Source organism: Capricornis sumatraensis, chromosome 10 (assembly GCF_032405125.1).
Source record: "Capricornis sumatraensis isolate serow.1 chromosome 10, serow.2, whole genome shotgun sequence".
Lineage (NCBI taxonomy): Eukaryota > Metazoa > Chordata > Mammalia > Artiodactyla > Bovidae > Capricornis > Capricornis sumatraensis.
This window is the reverse complement of record NC_091078.1, coordinates 50,856,767-50,876,477: the sequence shown is the minus strand read 5'-3', so window position 1 is coordinate 50,876,477 and position 19,711 is coordinate 50,856,767. Positions and strand designations below refer to the sequence as shown.

Sequence of the window (19,711 nt, the reverse complement as noted above, 5' to 3'; positions counted from 1 at the left end):
CTGAGCTACTCTGGCAATGATGGAAAAATGTATTGATGATCAGTGCATTCTATGGAAAGATTTGCAATTAAAAGGGGGAAACAGTGGAAGAAATTTTCACATATGGAGATATGGGAAAGTCATTCTGGCTTACATATGGTTTAATTTGAACTTTTAATATATCTACCGTATCTACTCCATTTATCTGTTGACGGACGTTTAGGTTGCTTCCATGTCTTGGCTGTTGTGAGTAGTGCTGCTATGAATATTGCATGCATATATCTTTTTGAATTAGAGTTTTCATCTTTTCTAGATATATGCCCAGAAGTGGAACTGTTGGATCATCTGGTAATTTTATTTTGAGATTTTATTTTTTTTTAAGAGGAAACTCCATACTGTTCTCCATAGTAGCTGCACCAGTTAAGATTCTGACTAACAGTGTAGGAGGGTTAGAGGGTCTTTAAAAACTTGTTTCTATCTAGATATCTGTTATCTAAAGCAATTGATGGATAATAATACATAAGAACATTTTGAGAAGGATGAATATTACAAGAGGAGTCCTTTGGCAAGCAGTTTAATACTTCATAGACAACTGTGAATAAAAGCACTTGATTATTCTAAGAATAGACATATCAATCTTATGGAATTGAAAACTCGGACTGAAGTAATCCAAGTTTTCCAAGTAGGAATGTGGCAATAATGCATGTTCCCAGTATGTGCTGGGGAAAGGAGGGCTTATTCCATCAGTGGTACTGACTTTGCTGGTTAAATGTGAGAGTGTAGGGAGTGCACCTGCAATTTACACAGGGTGCAAATGGAATGTTCAGATGGATTCAAAGTTTTAAGAGTCAGAATCAAATCAGAAAAAAAACCCCACTTTTTTTTTAATCTTAGTGTGGATCAGGCTTTCTAACAGCAGTATTAGAAAACTATATATGTATAGCTGACAGGTCTGATTATATAAATATTAAAACTGTACTTGTAATAACTAAAAACAAAATTAAAAGCAGATAAATCACTTGCAACATGTAAAGCCCTTGGATACTGTTCTTACCAACAAAGAGTTCTTCCAAATCAAAAGAAAAAGATGACCACCCAAAATGGGCAAAGAACATGAATGAGCATTTTTTAAGAGGAGGACATTCGAGTAGCCAGCAGCGGAGTTGAAACCCTGGGGCACTTGTTGGGGAGTAGGAGCCCAGGAATGGAATTGATGCAGCTTTGTTACCTAGCTGTGGGTGGGACGTACTTGAAGTCTAGTTATGTCAGATGGCCATTGGCTACTTGTCATTATTAAACTTGAATGTGACTTGATGATGTATGGCTTAGTCTTAACTCTTAAACAAAAGAAATTCGGTTTTAGCAAAGAGACATGTTTCTCTGTGACTTTTCTTAGCTTCCCCAACCCAGTTCAGAATGTCAGACCCTAGGTTCCACTCTCTGCCCTTAGACTCTGCATCTAGGGACCATTCCTTGGCCAACATCTTGAGGGCTATTTTGCAGGTATCCCAAAATGATAGATCTGAAATTAATAATAATAAACATGTGCATGCATGCTCAGTCATGTCAGACTCTTGCAATCACATGAACTGTAGCCCACCAGATTTCTCTGTCCATGGGATTTCCCAGGCAAGAACACTGGAGTGGGTTGCCATTTCCTCCTCCAGGGGCTCTTCCCGACCCAGGGGTGGAATCCATGTCTCCTGTGTCTCCTGCATTGGCAGGCGAGTTCTTTACCACTGAGCCATCTGGGATTCCCCAATAATAAACACATTGCCAATCAGATTTAAAGTTGGTCTTTTAAAGTGGCAGATCTCTTTCTGTCAAATTCTTACATAGAACCCAGACATGTAGTGAGACAGGTGAAGTGGAGGGTTGAGGCCACAAAGGCCCCCGTCTGCTTTGCTTCCTTCTGGCCACTTGTGGCAGCCCCTCTCCCCCAGGGCAGCACCCTGCAGCCCCCTGGAACACAACTGGACCATGACTTCAAGGAAAAAATGTTACCAGAATCTGGCCTCTGTACACCAGTGCCAGATTAAATGTTGGAGACAGAGTTTTGGGTGAAGTAGAAAGAAATAGCTTTATTGCTTTGCCAGGCAAAGGGGGACACAGCAGGTTCATGCCCTCAGGCCTGTGTGTCCCACTCTGGAGGGAGTAGTAAGGAGTTTTATAGGAATGGTTCAAAGAGCAGGGGGTTATCACCTTGCAGACATTTTTCTGACTGGTTGGTGATGAAGTCATTGGAAGTCAGCATCATCAACCTTCTGGTTCCAACCAGTCTAGGGTCTGTCTGCTTTTGGTCAGCAGTTTTCATCTGGTGGAAGTCTGCTTCCTGTAAAAACAACTTAGGAATATGTGTCAAGTCTTTAAAAAAAAAAAATCTTTCAGGGAACTTCGTGATTCTGCTATGTGGTGGATTTATAGTCTAAATCATTACCAGTTCCCCAGCCCAATAGCTATTCTTTGTCTCTGCATCTCATTCCCCAGTCGTTAATTCTTGAATCAGCCTTTTACTTCAAAAGACAAGGGGGCTTGTATGTGGTTTCAAAAGCAACTTCTAATTTTAAGCACTGGGTTCAGCAGTGTTGAGTGAGCTCCATAAGGTAGAATGTATAGTCACGTTTATTAATTTGCTCAAAATGTGCAAACCTAAAGCATTTTGTTACTTAAGTGTATATCAAAACATCACGTCAGACACTTAGAAATACATACCATTTGTACTTCTCAAATTGACCTCATAAAGCTGGAAAAAAATGAAATTAAAGTAAAGCATTAAAAAAGAGTCTTAGGCAAACAACAAAACACTGGGTTCCCCCCCTGCCTCGAGGATTCCATTTACTTGACTGACCCACCAGTCTAGTCACCTGTTCTGACTCAAAGCAAGGTCAGTAACTCGCAGGAGAATCTGAAAGGACCAAGAGGTGTCACGACCAAGTGTAGGTGTTCCTGGAGCCCACATGGCTCCTGACCAGTCTTTCTCAGCAGGGCATTATAGGCATTCAGGGCCACATGCTTCTTCCTTGGGCCAGTTGAGTCTAAGAAGCATTTGGCACCCTTGACCTCAGACATCAAGTGCAAGAAGCATGCAGCCGTCATTGCAATGACCTGGGAGGCTTGCACTCCTCTCCAAATAGTTGCCCCCGAGGGGTGGTGTCAGCCCTGGCTGGGCATTCCTGCAGACCTTGCCACTCTAAGGGACAATGTAAGGATCTCCCAGTGTGGGCTGCTGTCTGGGGGGTGGCCCGCAGCAGTTACCGAGGAGCTGTGAGATCAGGTGTGACACCGCTGAGCATTAAGGCTTTGCTTTATAGAGGATGTAAAACGTTTATTGTGTCCATACTTCAGTTAAAGCTTTCAGTTCAGTTTGGTTTCTTTTTATGAGCGTTCATTTCGGCTGCCTTGAATATATGACTGACATAAAGTTTATTGAAGATGCCGTCCTGGTCGTTTCTGCGATGTAAACACCACATGTGGAGCTAACTGTGGTCCTCACTCTTCCTGGAGGTCTGAGCTCTCCACTTCGTGGCTCTGCTCATCTGTATTGGAGGCATATGGAAAGGGCAGTGCTTAAATTGAGATATACTCTGGAGCAGCATAAGGGTAAAAATCCATACTTGTAAAACGGTATGCTCTGAGCGTGGCTGGTTCCTCCATGTCTGCCAGGCTGGAATGACCTCTAAGATGTAAATGATTTCATGGCCTTTAGACACTCAGGTTTCTGTGGTGTAGGCTTGGGAGGCACGCCAGTGCTGCTCACCTCTATATGATAGCAGCAGGCAGGGCTTCAGGGGAAATGAGTGAAGGCAGAGGAGCAGGAGAATTGATGAGGTAAGGAATGGCAGGAAATATATGGGGAGAGGCAAATTGATCTTTTAAGCATCAGTGCCAAGAATTTCATTGTTTCCTGGGCCATAATTAAATGTTTTGAACACTTTTTCTTGTTTAATAGTTAATAGAAAAGTTGGCTTACACTTCTTTTGAAGGTCACTTGTTTATTGTGAAATTGACATAAGCAGTTCACTCCCAATCTCACATCCTTCCCTTCTCAAAATTGTTTTTCCTGTCCAGTACCTCACCACACCCTATGTCTGCAGCATCTTGGTTAAAGGACTGCCATTGTCCAAGTTCCCAGACTTGCATCACGATAGCAAGAACTTGAGTGCCTGGTCAGTAAACAGACTGACTACCAGCCTATCTTGTCAAGATTCGAATTAAGTTGCTCTGGACTGGGGTCTGGATCCAGGTGCCCTGCATCATCAGGCATGTTTGGGAAGCACCTAACACAGTTCTTTGATCATCCTTTGATGAAAATGTATGTGGCAGGACAACGCAAAGACACTGAAGTTTGGACAGAGCTCATGAATGTGAATGACCTTTTCATGTGTCCAAAAAAGAAGTAACTTCTTTACTTTGAAATGATTCTGTAATTTGCAAAATTATATAACACATAGAAATTTCCAGCATACAATGGGAACCCATCCCCATTCACAAAATGTTTCAATGAAAACTTCTCTCCCCACTACCAGACTGCCAAGATAATCAACAACTGCTTTACATTTTAAAGGAAAAAAAGAGTTTATTTTGTTATTTTCTGTCTGATTTGAAAAAAACCTAGAACATAAGTAGAAGATTAATATTAAGGCAGCATGCATGAAGTGTATGATTTAATTTCTAAAACTGCTAACTCACAGAATTATTTAATACAGTTAGATGCTTTGGGGAGAAAGAATAAATTACAAGTCATGTTTTCACAGCACTTTCAAATTGTCTTGAAAGATAATGAAATGGAGTAGTAAAAGGCCAGGTGTGACTGTAAATCAATTAAAAGCAAATTCGTTTTAAGAAATTAATAATACCAGTTCATACTGAGTGCCTAGCAGATGCCAATTCTATGGTTGGTTTTTTATGTATATTATTTCATTTAGTCCACATAACAGTCCTACAAGGATTATCATTCTTCATAGGAGAAACCTGTAAGTCAGAGAGGAATTAAATGCTTGTCCAGAGTCATGTGGAATTTCAGGAGTTGGATCCCTGGTCCATAAACTAGTCTCTCGGTCTGTTTATGGTTAGTTTAAACCATACAATTTAGCATCTAGACTCAGACACTCTTACAAGTGAAAAGGCGTGCTGTTGATAATTACAGGTAGAGAACACTGGGTGTTTGGCCGCTGTAATGTGGATAAAGCTAGTTTGTTTAGTCATCAGGCAACTTAAGCGTGGGGATGGGACATAGAAATTGAATGAGGGCATTGAAAAATACTTGCTAGCTTCTAAAGATGGCTCCAGCATACAAAAGAAAAACTGCAAATTCAAACATAATGAAAGATTATGTTAACTTAGTCACAACTCAGCTGAGATCCTCTATAATTTTATGTGAATTCTAGTCAATCAGTATAGCGGTATTGTTACTAAAGTCTGTGTGCCTGCATGCAGTGAGGCTAAACGAACCAAAACTTTGGAGTTTGGAGCAGAGAAAAGATTTATCGCAGGGACATGGAAGGTGACGGATGGCTCGTGCCCAAAGAATCCCCAGACTCCCCAGAGGGTGTCAGCAAGCACTTTTTAAGGCAAACTTGGGAGAAGGGGTCTGGTTAGCTGTTACAGACTTCTGGAATTCTTCATTCTTGCAGCCGTCACATAGGGTAGGTCACAATGCTCCTGTAAACCTCCACGAAAACACACGTTATTCTCTGTTCTGTATATGAACAGATTCTTAAAGTTCAGAATCTTGAGAATGGGCTCTCCTGTATGTTTCAGGCTGTAGGCAGCATCGTCTAACAAAAGGTGCAGACACTGGCTAAGCACCAGCAACAGAGCACAGAGGGTAAAGCAAAGGGGCAGGTCTAAGGCAGAGCCAGGTTTGGTCTTCCTTGTCACAGCCCATTTGATCTTGTGTGCTGCAGAGCCTCCAGAAAGCCTCAGGCCAGTTTCCAATAGTCGCCACTGTCCACCATGAAGGAAAGCTTCAAGTGCCACCATGTCCAAAATGCCCTTTACAGCACGTAAGAGTGGTCAGCGTGACTTTTCAGACCTACAGAGAATGTAGGTGGTTGCAGTGGGACAAGCGACTAGTGGTAGAACTAGAAAGAAACCTCCTGATTCAGGCTCCATTTCCTTTCTAGATTTTGTTCTCGAGATTCTCCTTTTTTTTTTTTTTTTCCCAGTCTTAATGTCTTTTTATTGAAGTACAGTTGATTTATAATGCTGTGTTATTAATTTCTGCTGTACATACAGCACAGTGATTCAGTTAGATATATATATATAATATACACACATACATATATCTTTTTATATTCATTTCCATTATGGTTTATCACAGAATATTAAACATAGTTCTCTGTGCTGTGCAGCAGGACCTTGTTTTCTATCCATTCTATATATAAAAACTTAAGTCTCCTAACCTCAGCCTCCCACTCCGTCCTTCCCCAACCCCTCCCCTTGGCAACCACGAGTCTGTAATCTGTGTCCATGATCCTGTTTCTGCTCCATAGGTTCACTGGTGCCGTGTTTTAGATTCCACATGTAAGTGACGTCATATGGTATTTGTCCTTCTCTTTCTGACTTCACTTACTGTGATGATCTCTACTTGCATCCATGTTGCTGCAATGGCATTATTTCCTTCTCTTTGATGACTGAGTGGTATTCCATTGTTTGTGTGCACCACATCTTTATCCATTCATCTGCGGATGGACATTTAGGTTGTTTTCATGTCTTGGCTATTGTGAATAGTTCTGCCCTGAACATAGGAGTGTGTGGATCATTTTGAATTAAAATTTTGTCTGCGTATATGCCCAGGAGTGGGATTGCTGGATCATATGGTAGGTCTAGTTTTAGTTTCTTAAGAAATCTCCATACTATTCTTCACAATTGGCTGTACCAGTTTACATTCCCACCAGCAGTGTAGGAGGGTTCCCTTTTCTCCACACCCTCTCCAGCATTTATTGTTTATAAACTTTGTGATGATGGCCATTCTGACCCTTGTGAGGTGGTACCCCCATTGTGGGTTTTATTTGCATTTCTAGACTCTTCTTGAGTGAGAATATTAATCTCCATCACAGACTGCTTGTTCACAGCATTAAACACTTCACCCGCAATATCACACTCCATATTTTATCAATCCTAGGGAAAGGTCTGTACTGTTGTTATCATCTCCTTCCTAGAGGTAAGGAGACTGGGGCACCAGGAACTGAAGTTATTTGCCTCCTCTCACATATCTGTGTGCTCTCTCTTAATTTATTTATTTATTCATTTCTAAATTTACAAGCTTTAGGTAAAGTTCACCTTTTAAGGTGTGCAGTTCTGTGGGTTTTGACAAGTGTAAAGCATTATTTCCTGGCAAGGATTTACATTACCTTTTGAGGGATATAAAGAAAAATAAAGTGAAGACCCAGCTTTGAACAGAGTTTGTAGACCAGTGATCATGTATCCAGCACTATAATATCATGGTTTTCCACCTTTGAGTCAGAAATGCTCTCAGAAATGTGGAAGTGCATTAATGTTCTGTCAGATATTGGTTTTTTCCTTGATGGGGGTCGGAGGGAGGTGGAAGCTGCCTTTGTGATCAGCCATAAAGAAGATTTCTGCAGTTTAGGGCTGTGAGCTCAGAACAATTTTATAGACAAAAGCAAACTATGTTAGGAGGGCAAATGCCTATGCTATACAGAATATCACATTTGGGGCAAATTACTCCAACGTGCTTGGAAATACAATGGAACAGTTTCTATATTGTGAGGTAGCAACTATTACTTTAGTAATGGGTGAGAGATTCCTTTTACTCCATTTAAAAGATGTAAAGCTAACCATTACCACAAGGAACTTTTTGTACGATACTAAAAAGTCACTTTCTCCTTTGGACTGTAGCATGTTTAGATTGTAAAGAAATGCTTTCTTTCAATAGCTGCTCATTTAGCAACAACTTCCCTGTGTAATGTAGAGGTTGCAAACTGGAGAATGTATATTTAGCTGAATTCAAAATCCATTTCAATATGTTTTGAACTGCATGTGTAAAGGAAAAGCCAGTTCTCTTTTTTCTTTGATTGAAAGTTTCACTGTTACAATAGTGTTCATTTATGTAGATTTCACATATATCCTGCCTGGAAAATCCTGGAGGAGCTCATGGAGGAGCCTGGTGAGCTGCAGTCCATGGGGTCGCTGAGGGTCGGACACAACTGAGCGACTTCACTTTCACTTTCATGCATTGGAGAAGGAAATGACAACTCATTCCAGTGTTCTTGCCTGGAGAATCTCAGGGACGGGGGAGCTTGGTGGGCTGCCATCTATGGGGTCACAGAGAGTCGGACACGACTGAAGTGATTTAGCAGCAGCAGCAGCACATATATCCAAATAGCAGAAATATGTTAAACCCAAGAAAATAAATTTTTTCTCAATTTTATCGCTGTATAGTTGATTTACAATGTTGTGTTAGTTTCAGGTGATAGCAAAACCATTCAGTTATACAAACATACATGTATATATGTATATACACACACACACACACGCATATATATATATTCTTTTTAAGATTCTTTCCCATATAGGCTATTACAGAATACTGAGCTCTCTGTGCTATACACAGTAGTACACAGTAGGTCCTTGTTGGTTATCTGTTTTATGTAAAGTAGTGTGTATAGCTCCTAATTTATGCCTCCCCCGACCTTTTCCTTTTGATAACCATGAACTTGTTTTTAAAGTCTGTTTCTGTTTTGTAAATGAGTTCATTTGTATAATTTTTTAGATTCTGCAAGGAAGTGATGTCATAAGATATCTGTCTTTCTCTGTCTGCCTTAGTGTCATGACCTCTGGGTCCAGCCATGTTGCTGCAGATGGCATCATGTCAGTTTTTATGGCTGAGTGGTACTCCATTGTGTGCATATACCACACTTTCTTTATCCGTTCATCTGTTGGTGGACATCTAAGTTGTTTCCACCTCTTGGCCATTGTAAATAGTGTGGCAATGAACACAGGGGTTGATAATATGTTTGAATTATGGTTTTCTCAGTATATATGCCCAGGACTAGGATTGCTGGGTCATATGGTAGTTGTATTTTTAGTTTGTTAAGTAACCTCCATACTCTTCTCCAGTCTCATTCTTTTTTTTTTTGCTTTTATTTTCATTACACTAGGGAGGTGGATCAAAAAAGATATAGCTGCAATTTATGTCAGAGAGTGTTCTGTTTATATTTTTTTCTGAGCTTTATAGTGTAAATGTATGTAAATAATATGTTCAGTTCAGGTCAGTCGCTCAGTCGTGTCCGACTCTTTGTGACCCCATGAATTGCAGCACGCCAGGCCTCCCTGTCCATCACCAACTCCCAGAGTTCACTCAGACTCATGTCCATCAAGTCAGTGATGCCATCCAGCCATCTTAACCTCTGTCGTCCCCTTCTCCTCCTGCCCCCAATCCCTCCCAGCATCAGAGTCTTTTCCAGTGAGTCAACTCTTTGCATGAGGTGGCCAAAGTACTGGAGTTTCAGCTTTAGCATCATTCCTTCCAAAGAAATCCCAGGGCTGATCTCCTTCAGAATGGACTGGTTGGATCTCCTTGCAGTCCAAGGGACTCTCAAGAGTCTTCTTCAACACCACAGTTCAAAAGCATCAATTCTTCGGCGCTCAGCCTTCTTCACAGTCCAACTCTCACATCCATACATGACTACTGGAAAAACCATAGCCTTGACTAGACAGACTTTAGTCAGCAAAGTAATGTCTCTGCTTTTGAATATGCTGTCTAGGTTGGTCATAACTTTTCTTCCAAGGAGTAAGCGTCTTTTAATTTCATGGCTGCAGTCACCATCTGCAGTGATTTTGGAGCTCCCCACAATAAAGTCTGACACTGTTTCCACTGTTTCCCCATCTATTTCCCATGAAGTGATGGGACCGGATGCCATGATCTTCGTTTTCTGAATGTTGAGCTTTAAGCCAGCATGTAAATAAACTTAAATTTAGGTCTTTGATCCATTTGCAGTTTGTTTTTGTGTATGGTTAGAGAATGTTCTAATTTCCTTCTTTTACAATAGCTGTGCAGTTTTCCTAGCATCACTGATTAAAGAGACTGTTTTTTGTCCATTATATATTCTTGCCTACTTTGTCATAAATTAATTGATCATAGGTCCATGGGTTGATTTCTAGACTTTCTTTTCTGTTCTAGTGATCTATATTTCTGTTTCAGAGCCAGTTCCATACTGTTCTGATTACTATAGCTCTGTAGTATAGTCTGTGTAGAAGGCAATGGCACCCCACTCCAGTACTCTTGCCTGGAAAATCCCATGGACAGAGGAGCCTGGTGGGCTGCAGTCCATGAGGTCGTGAAGAGTCGGACACGACTGAACAAATTCACTTTCACTTTTCACTTTGGAGAAGGAAATGGCAACCCACTCCAGTGTTCTTGCCTGGAGAATCCCAGGGACGGGGGAGCCTGGTGCGCTGCTGTCTCTGGGGTCACACAGAGTCAGACATGACTGAAGCGACTTAGCAGCAGCAGCAGTAGTATAGTCTGAAGTTAGGGAGCCTGATAGCTCCAGCTGTGTTTTTCTTTCTCAGGACAGCTTTGGTTATTTGTGGTCTTCTGTGTTTTCATACAAATTTTAAAACTTGGAAAAGCCAGTTCTGTGTATAGTCAGAAGAAATCACGATTAAAAATGTTCATTTAAGTTTTAGAAAGTTTTTGTATGTTTGAGCTCTTTCATGATCAAAAATTGATGGAACACTTTTCTGCTGAAGAGTACATCTCATTTCTTAATTGATGCTGAGAGGAAAATGAGATGCAAATCTGTGTTTAGACTATAATTCAATTATAGGTGTTCTGATCACTTTCCATTTACTGGCTCATGCAAGGACCATCATGATGCTTTAGTTATGGAGACAGATTCCAGAGAGATTCATGCACAAATTCAGGAGCTACACCTTTTCTCACGTCTTATTTTCTATCAACAGCAAAACGGCATTCAGGACTGCCTGGGGAATCTCTTCAGGGTAGCCTTTCCCCAATGATTGGTTGGCCTTCAGCTTATATGCACTGGGAAGGCTCTGGGTGCCTCCTAGATTGTCACTGGCCTGGCCTGCACTTACCTTGGAAGAAGAGAGGCACCTGGAAAGCCCACTCAAGCACTCTGAACGGTTTAGTCATGCTGGTTCTCCTCAGGACTGGAATTCTGGCCCTGAATTTGATCTGCACTGCATCTCTGTCTGGGCTCAGCAAATCTGGGATGTCCCCAAACTATACCAAAAAAGTGACTTAAAGGGGAAAGGAGTTATATAGCTTATTATAAGTTTCAGAAACATTTTTGTGTTAGGTACCAGATACCAAGTGTGGACATTTTGTACCAACTCTTTGCATGAGCTAAATATTAATATCCTCCTCAGAAGAACTCACCTCAAGTTCATAACCCAGGTTATTTGGGAAGACAGTATAAAGCAAGCTACTTGTTAGTGATGGTTCAAGAATAACTGTGGCCACCCTGCCTACCCATCTGTGGCTCTGGGTTCATGCTATGCTGGAGAAAAAGGGCCAGGAAGAGCTTCTTCATTTCCTGGCTCAATCAAAATTTCTGAAAGAAGCCCAGTGAACCTAATTTTCATTCACTTTTTCCTTATAAGGGGTAGATTTTATATATCATTATACATTTTTTCCATTTTGACCAGGGAATTAGTAAATTATGTCCAAAACAAAATCTAGCTTATCACCTCTTTATGTACAACATAGGAGCTACAAATGGCTTAATATTTTTAAGAAGGTGAAAAATAATGAAAAGCAGTTGCTATTTCCTGACATTTGAAAACCATATGCTATTAAATTTCGTTGCCCCTGAATCAAGTCCCTGAATAGCCGCGCTCGTTTGTCTATATATTGCCCAGGGCTGCTTTCATGCCACAGTGGCGGAGTGGAGTGCTTGCAGCAGAGCTCGTGTGACTTTACAGAGCCCCAAACATGTACTGCCCGGCATTTCACAGAAGAAAAGAAAACTTGTCACCCTAGAGCTAGGACAGCTAACATTCAGCATAGCAGCTGAATAAGCACCCACTATAAAGTTTTTTTGGTGTCAATTTCCTTAACCATGTATTATAATGAGTGGCTTTGGGATGGCTATAAACTCTGTTCTGGGAAATACGGAAGAGGCCAAAGATGTGTGAAATTTAATGTAAATATTAATATAAAGAAAAACTCCTTTCAAGTGACTTTCATAGGAAAAAAAATGTAGATAACTTTCTGCATTCAATACAACTAGCTCTCTTTTAGACAAGATAATTCTAAAAAAAGTATCAATTACAAGAAAACTCTTAAAGTTTATTCTCCAGTTTTTTAGTCCACCTTTCCACCCCATGCTCCGCCCACAAGATGTGCAAGTTATTATGAGTTTAGCTTCCTACTCCTCAAAGAATCTTTGGAGATTAAGAATGAAGATTTAATTAAAATGAAGTTGAGAAAACAACCCTAAAATTGAGTCTGAAGAACATCAATTCAGGGGAGAATTTAGCAAACACAGACCTCGCTAGATTTATTAGAAGCTCTGAATGATGCTGCTGTCTTAGAATCACAGCAGACATGTATGTAGTCTTCGTCCCTTGTATTTGCTGAAAAGGATCACTTCCTTTAATTATGGGAGTATCTTCTCAGTCACTATGGGTGTTGTGCAGCCCATGTCTTCCAGGTGAAAATGTGACTAACTCACTCCTATAGCAAATGATGGGGAAAAGTTGTATGAAGATCCTGAAGTCTAGAAGCTTTTGAGACATTGACTCTAATCATCTCTGAACCAGACTTTGAAGAACTGATTTAGAGGTTTCACAATTAGGTTCATGATTTCACGGAAATGCCATTTAAACTGGAGCAGCTCCAAGATTCAACAAGTAGGACATATTTAGATAAGCTATGGCACAGTGGCATAGTGACGAACAGAAACATGTCTCAAAATGGTATGGAGATTATGCCAGTATGCAAAAGTAAGTATGCAGAATAACACCCAGATTCATAACTAAAATGAGGTACACCCCTAAGGAACTGAGGGAGGGGAAACAGAGCTTCAGTCCTCAAAATGTGGTCTCTAGCCCCTGTAGGTACATGAGCAGGGTGTTACCAGTCCAAGACAGGAAAAGTATGGGAATCCAGAGTAACTGTTCAGAAACTTGTGTTATAGCAGTAACTTTACTGTTAATTTTAAAAACTAATTTAGCTTCTATTTTTTGTCTTTTTTACCTTCTTACTTTTCTTTTTGTGTCTTAAAAAATTTTTTTTAATTCATTTTATTGGAGTATAGTTGATTTACAATGTTATATTAATTTCTGCTATATAGCAAAATGACTCAGTTATATATATATGTGTATGTGTTGTTTTTAATATTCTATTCTATTATGGTTTATCACAGGATATTAAGTATAGTTCCCTGTGCTATACAATAGGACCTTGTTTTTATGTCTTTTTAATTTTATCTTTATTTAGTAATTCACTTTTATTGTATTTCACAAATGTATGTCTGTAATGGACTGGAAAAAACGAACTTCCTTACAGAGAGTTTAAGAAACACTGTATATTGGGGGAAAAACATGTTGTTTAACATTAAATAGGTTACACATTTTAAAAAAGAAATGTCATTTTACAGACATGACAATTTTATTTTAATAAAAGGCTGTGGTAACATCTGGTCAGTTATTTGCTATCAAATTACTGTGCTTGACCAGAAGGAGAGAGTTGTCTTTTTTTTCCCTTAGGTTTAAACAACTTTTAAATACCAGATACTGCTTTATGTGGCAGGGGTGTGACAACAGAATTCTATTTAAATGGCTAAATCACTGCTGAAACATATTTTAAGGTAGAGGCGGGGGTGGGGGGAGGACAGCAATCCTACAGAAATGTGTCGATTAAGTTCCTGTGCAACCAAATAGAAATGTCAGGATCTTCCTCCACTTGAGATGCAGGGACAAGTGCACTGAGGCATAAGGAAAGGATTTGATTTACAATTTGAAGGAAAACCAGCAGTAAGATAATTGAGAGCTGGAAAGCAATCTTATTCCCGCCAAATTGCTTTCCTCTGTGTGTGCTCCATTTAGAGGCAAGATTCGAATGCTTACGTTTAGTTTGTGCATATTTTCTTTCCCTTGTGAATATTCCATCCTGTCGGATTAGGACTGTTGCTCTGCTGTGATCAGCAAAAGAGAATATTCCAAGTTGCCCAGTGCTGGATTATGCCTAAAGCTCTATAAATAGGAAGTGGAGTTTTTTTTGGTTTGGTTTTGTTGTTTTCGTTTTTTTTGTTTGTTTGTTTTTAGGTTCAAACATGACAAGCTGGCTGTTAACAAGAACATTCTTGGTCTCTATATTGCTAAAATGTGGATTCGTTTTTAATTTGGGTTCATGAGAATGAGATACATGAAAGCCCATTGCAGATTTTAGAGCTGGTAAAATATTTAACAGTAACCACAACCACAACAACAGTAATAATCGATACTACTGTTATCGATACAGTTGCAGATTTCATGAATACCAGCCTTGGTGTTGCTTACAGTTTACTTTTTCCATGAAGTATTCATAAACAAAGATAGTTTTCCCCTCTTGACCTGGAGAAATTACCTCTAGGAGTTAAGCTTATATCATGGGTACAAAGATAAGATGTGTGCTGTTACTGCCAAACCCTTACTTAGCTGGTTCTCTGACTCACAAAGATAGTCATTTCTTTATAGTTTTTGAAAATCTGTGACAAAATTTGTCTCAGAAGTTTGGTCCTTAGGTCATGTATTCTACCCATGAAAGCACATTTTTATGTCTTACAAGGAATAAGAATTTAAAGATCAAAAATATTTTTATGTTAAAACATCCAAGTGGCCCTCTTAGTTTTATCTTCCTTGCTCATGTTAGAAGGAGTGTTGGGTTTGCTTACAAGAAATGCAGACCTGACATTCATTTTGATAAGCGCCCCCTGTGAGCCCCTGATAACATTAGGGGCCAGAATCAGAATTCTACTGCTCTCCAAAGGTAAGGCATAAATTATCATTTGGGGAAGAAAAATAGAGGAAAAGTAAACAGGAATCGACAATGCAAATTAAGTTTGAGCCCAGAACATGCCTGTTTTTAATTTAAAATTGGCTATAAGCCAGAGCAGGTTATAGCCTGGGTACCTAGAGGAAGATGGAGGTAAATACAAGGGATGTTTTTATTTTTTAAAAAAATCTATAGAGCCACAAGGTGTTAGCTCTAAAACTGATAGTCTGTGCCTCTCCTGGGCAGACCTTTGTCTGCCTGGACCGGGTCTTCCTGGGGTTGGTGAGCACAGACACTGTGGTGATGCTTTCTCACCTGCCTCACACCTGCAGGTTACAGACAAGAGCCCACGCAGTCTGGGAGTTAGAAACAAACGTGCCTTTGGCATGAGCCTAAGTCAGCCCACAGTTCTGCACTGCTCTGTGACTGAATAGGAAGGGTTGTAAGAGCTGTAAATGACAGATGGGGGTTGGAAGTTTAAATTACATGTGATTATGCATGCACGTGCACACACATACATGTACACAAAGCATGCAAACGTGCACACCCACAGGTACACACATACACACAAGTGCACATGCATACACATACATGAATACACATACATGCACATTCACACCAACAGGTACACACATACACACAAGTGCACATGCATACACATACATGAACACACATACATGCACATTCACACCCCCAGGTACATGCATATACACAAGTGCACATACATACACATACATGAATACACACATGCATGCACATACATGCACATTCACATCCCCAGCTGCACTGGAAGCCTACCTACCTAAGGGAATGCGGATTGGTCAAGTTAAAGCAAATGATCCTAGAAAAAAATGTGATGCGTACATAACTTAAGTATTTTAACTTAAAACACATCTATGTGCATTTCAGTTTCTACATCTTTTGATAGAACTTTTTTTCCCCATCAAGTGAGGATTTCCAAGAGCCAGTGAGGCTTGTCTTGAGCAGAAGTCTGATGCTCAGAGAGCATCTATGGTTCTTGCATAAACTACACTCTTCAGGAATCATCTGTCATGTCCAGCTCAGGAGTCTTTATATGGAGAGCGTGCTCAGCACCTGGGCAGCCACCTGTGTACAGACTTGGCCTGGACTCTCAAAGCTTTGTTGTAAAGCTTTTATAGTTCTTCCATCACACCTAACTCGTTAGCAGTAATGTTTGGCAGTCCCCTCTTCCCCCTTATTTCGTCTTTCCAAAGGATTCAACTTAGTTTTTATGGAGAACACTCTTCACTTTCATTTGCTTATGTATTATTTCACTAGATTTTATAATCTAATAGGACATGGTACTTGCATAAACAACTTTGGAAGAAAACTGATACTAAGGGCGTAAAAGCTGAAGGGTTTCAAATGGACATGCATAGAGTTACGTACCAGCTTCATAATCCACCGGACTTTTGTCTCTAAGTTATGCAAAGAGGATGGAGGTAGTACTGATTCAGCTGTTTTCCTCATCTCTAAAAAGTTCAAGATAAAATTTTTGACACAGTTCCCAAAATTTATAGAATCTGATGGTCTGTATTTTTTCACTTACATGACCTCTGACTTCATCTTCTTTTTCTACATTTACCTTTTGTTAAAACATGTATTTTCTTTCCATGTTCCTTATACCTTGAGAGACATTCAGTCCTTCACTGGAACAACAGTGTGATTGAGCTTAGTAGATCTTTGCTTTTGCTGTTTTAAGCAGGTTATGGGCCATGCGTTATAAGATTTAGGTTCTAAAATGAGCATATGATGAAAAAATCCTTTCATCATATGAAAAGGATCCTTGGACATCCCTTGATAAGACTCTAGCTGAGTCCAACATAGATCTCCAGAGGTCTGAAGCATTGATCTTCCCAGAAGCTTGGGACAGATCCCTAAGTTGAGAGCTGGATGAAGCAGTTTGGCATGTCTTCAGGGAAAGTGAAGTGAAGTGAAAGTGAAGTCACTCAGTCATGTCCGACTCTTTGTGACCCCGTGGACTATAGCCCACCAGGCTCCTCCGTCCATGGGATTCTCCAGGCAAGAGTACTGGAGTGGGTTGCCATTTCCTTCTCCAGGGGATCTTCCTGACCCAGGGATCGAACCCAGGTCTCCCACATTGTGGGCAGACGCTTTAACCTCTGAGCCACCAGGGAAGAAGTACCTGACAAGTCATAGGTGTGGTTCAAACCAGAGTGGTGCTGGGTGGGGAGGGGTGGGGTGGTCACACTCTGAGACGAGTCCTGGGAACAGAGGTTCATGCCCCTCCCCTCAGGCATCTTATACCACACTGCGTCTGACTTTAGCTACGTATGTGTTTCTCCCTATTAGCTCACTCCATGTCCTGACGAGAGAACACACACTCCTTCCAGTCTCTCTCCCGTATTCACTTAGGACACGCTCAGCAGCTGTGAGTTGAAATGGAGAAGTAGACAGATCTGTGCCTTTGGCCGTTCATGGCCTGTTCTCCCTGTGCTAACCAGAAGCCCTTCACATATGTAGTTCCTATTTAATTACCACTGTACACTCTTAATAAAGGACACAATGTTTTTATTTACTGTTTATCAACCAATATGTCCTATGAATAAGCTAATAAAGGTAGTCTTCAAAATAGAACTGCACATAGCACCTGTTTTAATCTTTTCCTTGGTAGACTGTCAAGGCATGGCTGTTATTTTGGGTGATTTGTATCCATCTCTGACTAATCTTTATTTGAGTTCCCTGAACTGAAGTATTTTTTAGTTCTGACAAATTTGGTACGTGACATTTGACACCTTTGAAAGTGTGACCCCTACAGACACCGGTTTGTTTTTAATGCGACAGTGTTGCATCATGATTTAAGGTTCTGAGCAAGGACTTGGGTGGGACTATCTGGTTTTAAATTTCAGCTCTCCCCCTTACCAAACATAGGACCTCAGGCTATTTAATCTCCATGCACCTCAATTTCCTCACCTAGAAAGGGCATGTTAATAGTATCTCTTGCGTGGACTTATTGTGAAGATTAAGTGACTTCATCTATCTAAGGTGCTGGAATCACTACTTGTGTGCCACGAGTGCTCAGCCAGCTGCTGGTACTAACGCTGACCTCGCTGTGTGCCTGAGAGTGGCTTCCGCAGCAGGGGCCGCGCTGTGAGCTGCCAGTGCCTGGGTGCGACGCTGTCATGACACTTAGTGTTCTGGTCTTTCACCGTCTCCCTCCTCTCCCGTGCAGGTGGCCCCGGCCATTAAGGAGCGAATGATGAAGAAGGGGAGCCTCATGCTGGGCTACCAGCCCCACCGGGGGAAGGTCAACTTCTTCCGGCAGGTGGTGATCAGCCCTCAAGTCAGCCGGGAGGACATGGACTTCCTGCTGGATGAGATAGACCTCCTGGGGAGGGACATGTAGCTGTGGCTTTGGGTCCCCCAGAGGCACGGGTCCTCCCCTGAGGGTAAGGGTCCAGGGCATCTGGGGACACACAGACTGCAGCCCTTCTGGGGCGAGTAGGACACGTGCCCCATCCTTGCCCAGCAAAACCGAAATACTAAGCAAGTAGTGTGAAGTACTCTCTAGTTGCCAGGGGCCTACTGCTGCAATAAAGGAGGTAGTGAGAGGTGGGTCTTCTCTCGGACGACCCCTGGGACAGAACCCCAAAGGGTTCAGTACCAGGTGGGCTCTGGGCTCATTGCTCTTGAAAAAGCCGCTGAATTAGTGAGTGGAAGAGTGGTTTACGATGTGTGACCCAGAGACCAGCAGCCCGGGAATCCTGTTAGAAATGCCTGGCCTCAGCCTTGCCCTAGACCCACTGAATCAGCAACCCTCGCGGGTGGGGGAAGCTGTGTGCTCTGAACTTCACGGAGCCTTCCAGGTTCTTCTTAGGCAAGGTAAAATCTGAGAGCCAGCAGTTTAACGCAACGTTGAATTAACTGACTACTACTCACTCTGATGTGTTTGCCCACAAGGGATATCAGATACTTTGGTGGCTCTGAAAATGCAGCTGTGGCCTCTTAGTACTAATATTTAGGGGCATCAGAAGTATAGCAAAGCTGTTTTTAAGAGAAACTATAATATATAGAAGATGTTTACTTTATGAAAAGGTATCTTTTATTCAGGCTAAATGTTTATTCTCAAAAGTTAAAATTAACCACTATTTATTATAAAGTATCTGAATTAGAGCTAAGGATAAAAGACAGACTTTTGTAGTGTAGCCTTTTAATCAAAGCAACGTCCTTAATTCATTTCCCAAAATCGTTCATGTCATTAATTGGGAGTACATGTTAGGTATACATGTCTCTAATTAGATGCCTCTTAGCTTGAGGGGCCCCTTTCTTATCTTGCTCTCTGCTTGTAGGAAATAACAAGAATGAAGTCCAGGGTTATACAACATTCCCTTTCTCAAGCTTTAAAATGGCAGTGTAGACTATTAAAGGGTTTATATTGGGCAGAGAATCAGGGAATTAGAGGTCTTTTGGGGCACACACCTCTGCCATTTATCCTGGGAGTGGATAATTGTAATTCTGTCTCTAATCCTGGTCCTAGATCTCTAGCAGAATTTCCTTTGACTAAGAAATAAACAGAATTCAGAGGTGTGGGAGCAGAGGTCAACAAGGTACCATGATGACTCTCATTAGAGCTCCCCTCTGGAAGGCAAGTGACGGAGAGTTCTCAGGCAGCAGACGGGAGCAGGGGCCAGCAAGGCACAGCTACACCTCTGGTTAGAGCTCCGCTTTGGAAGGCTTGTGACTGAGTGTTCAGACATTAGACTTAGCATGTTCAGTACC

General features: G+C 41.1%; 1 protein-coding gene across 1 annotated transcript in view; it reads left to right on the top strand.

Annotated features, from left to right (window-relative positions):
- GADL1 (glutamate decarboxylase like 1) overlaps positions 1-18,338 on the top strand; it is a 149,630-nt gene extending 131,292 nt beyond the window's left edge. Inside the window, exon 14 of the mRNA XM_068982668.1 lies at positions 18,165-18,338. Within this exon, the coding sequence (XP_068838769.1) occupies positions 18,165-18,338 (174 nt within the window). The remainder of the gene's footprint in view (positions 1-18,164) is intronic.
- Positions 18,339-19,711: the final 1,373 nt, after the last annotated feature.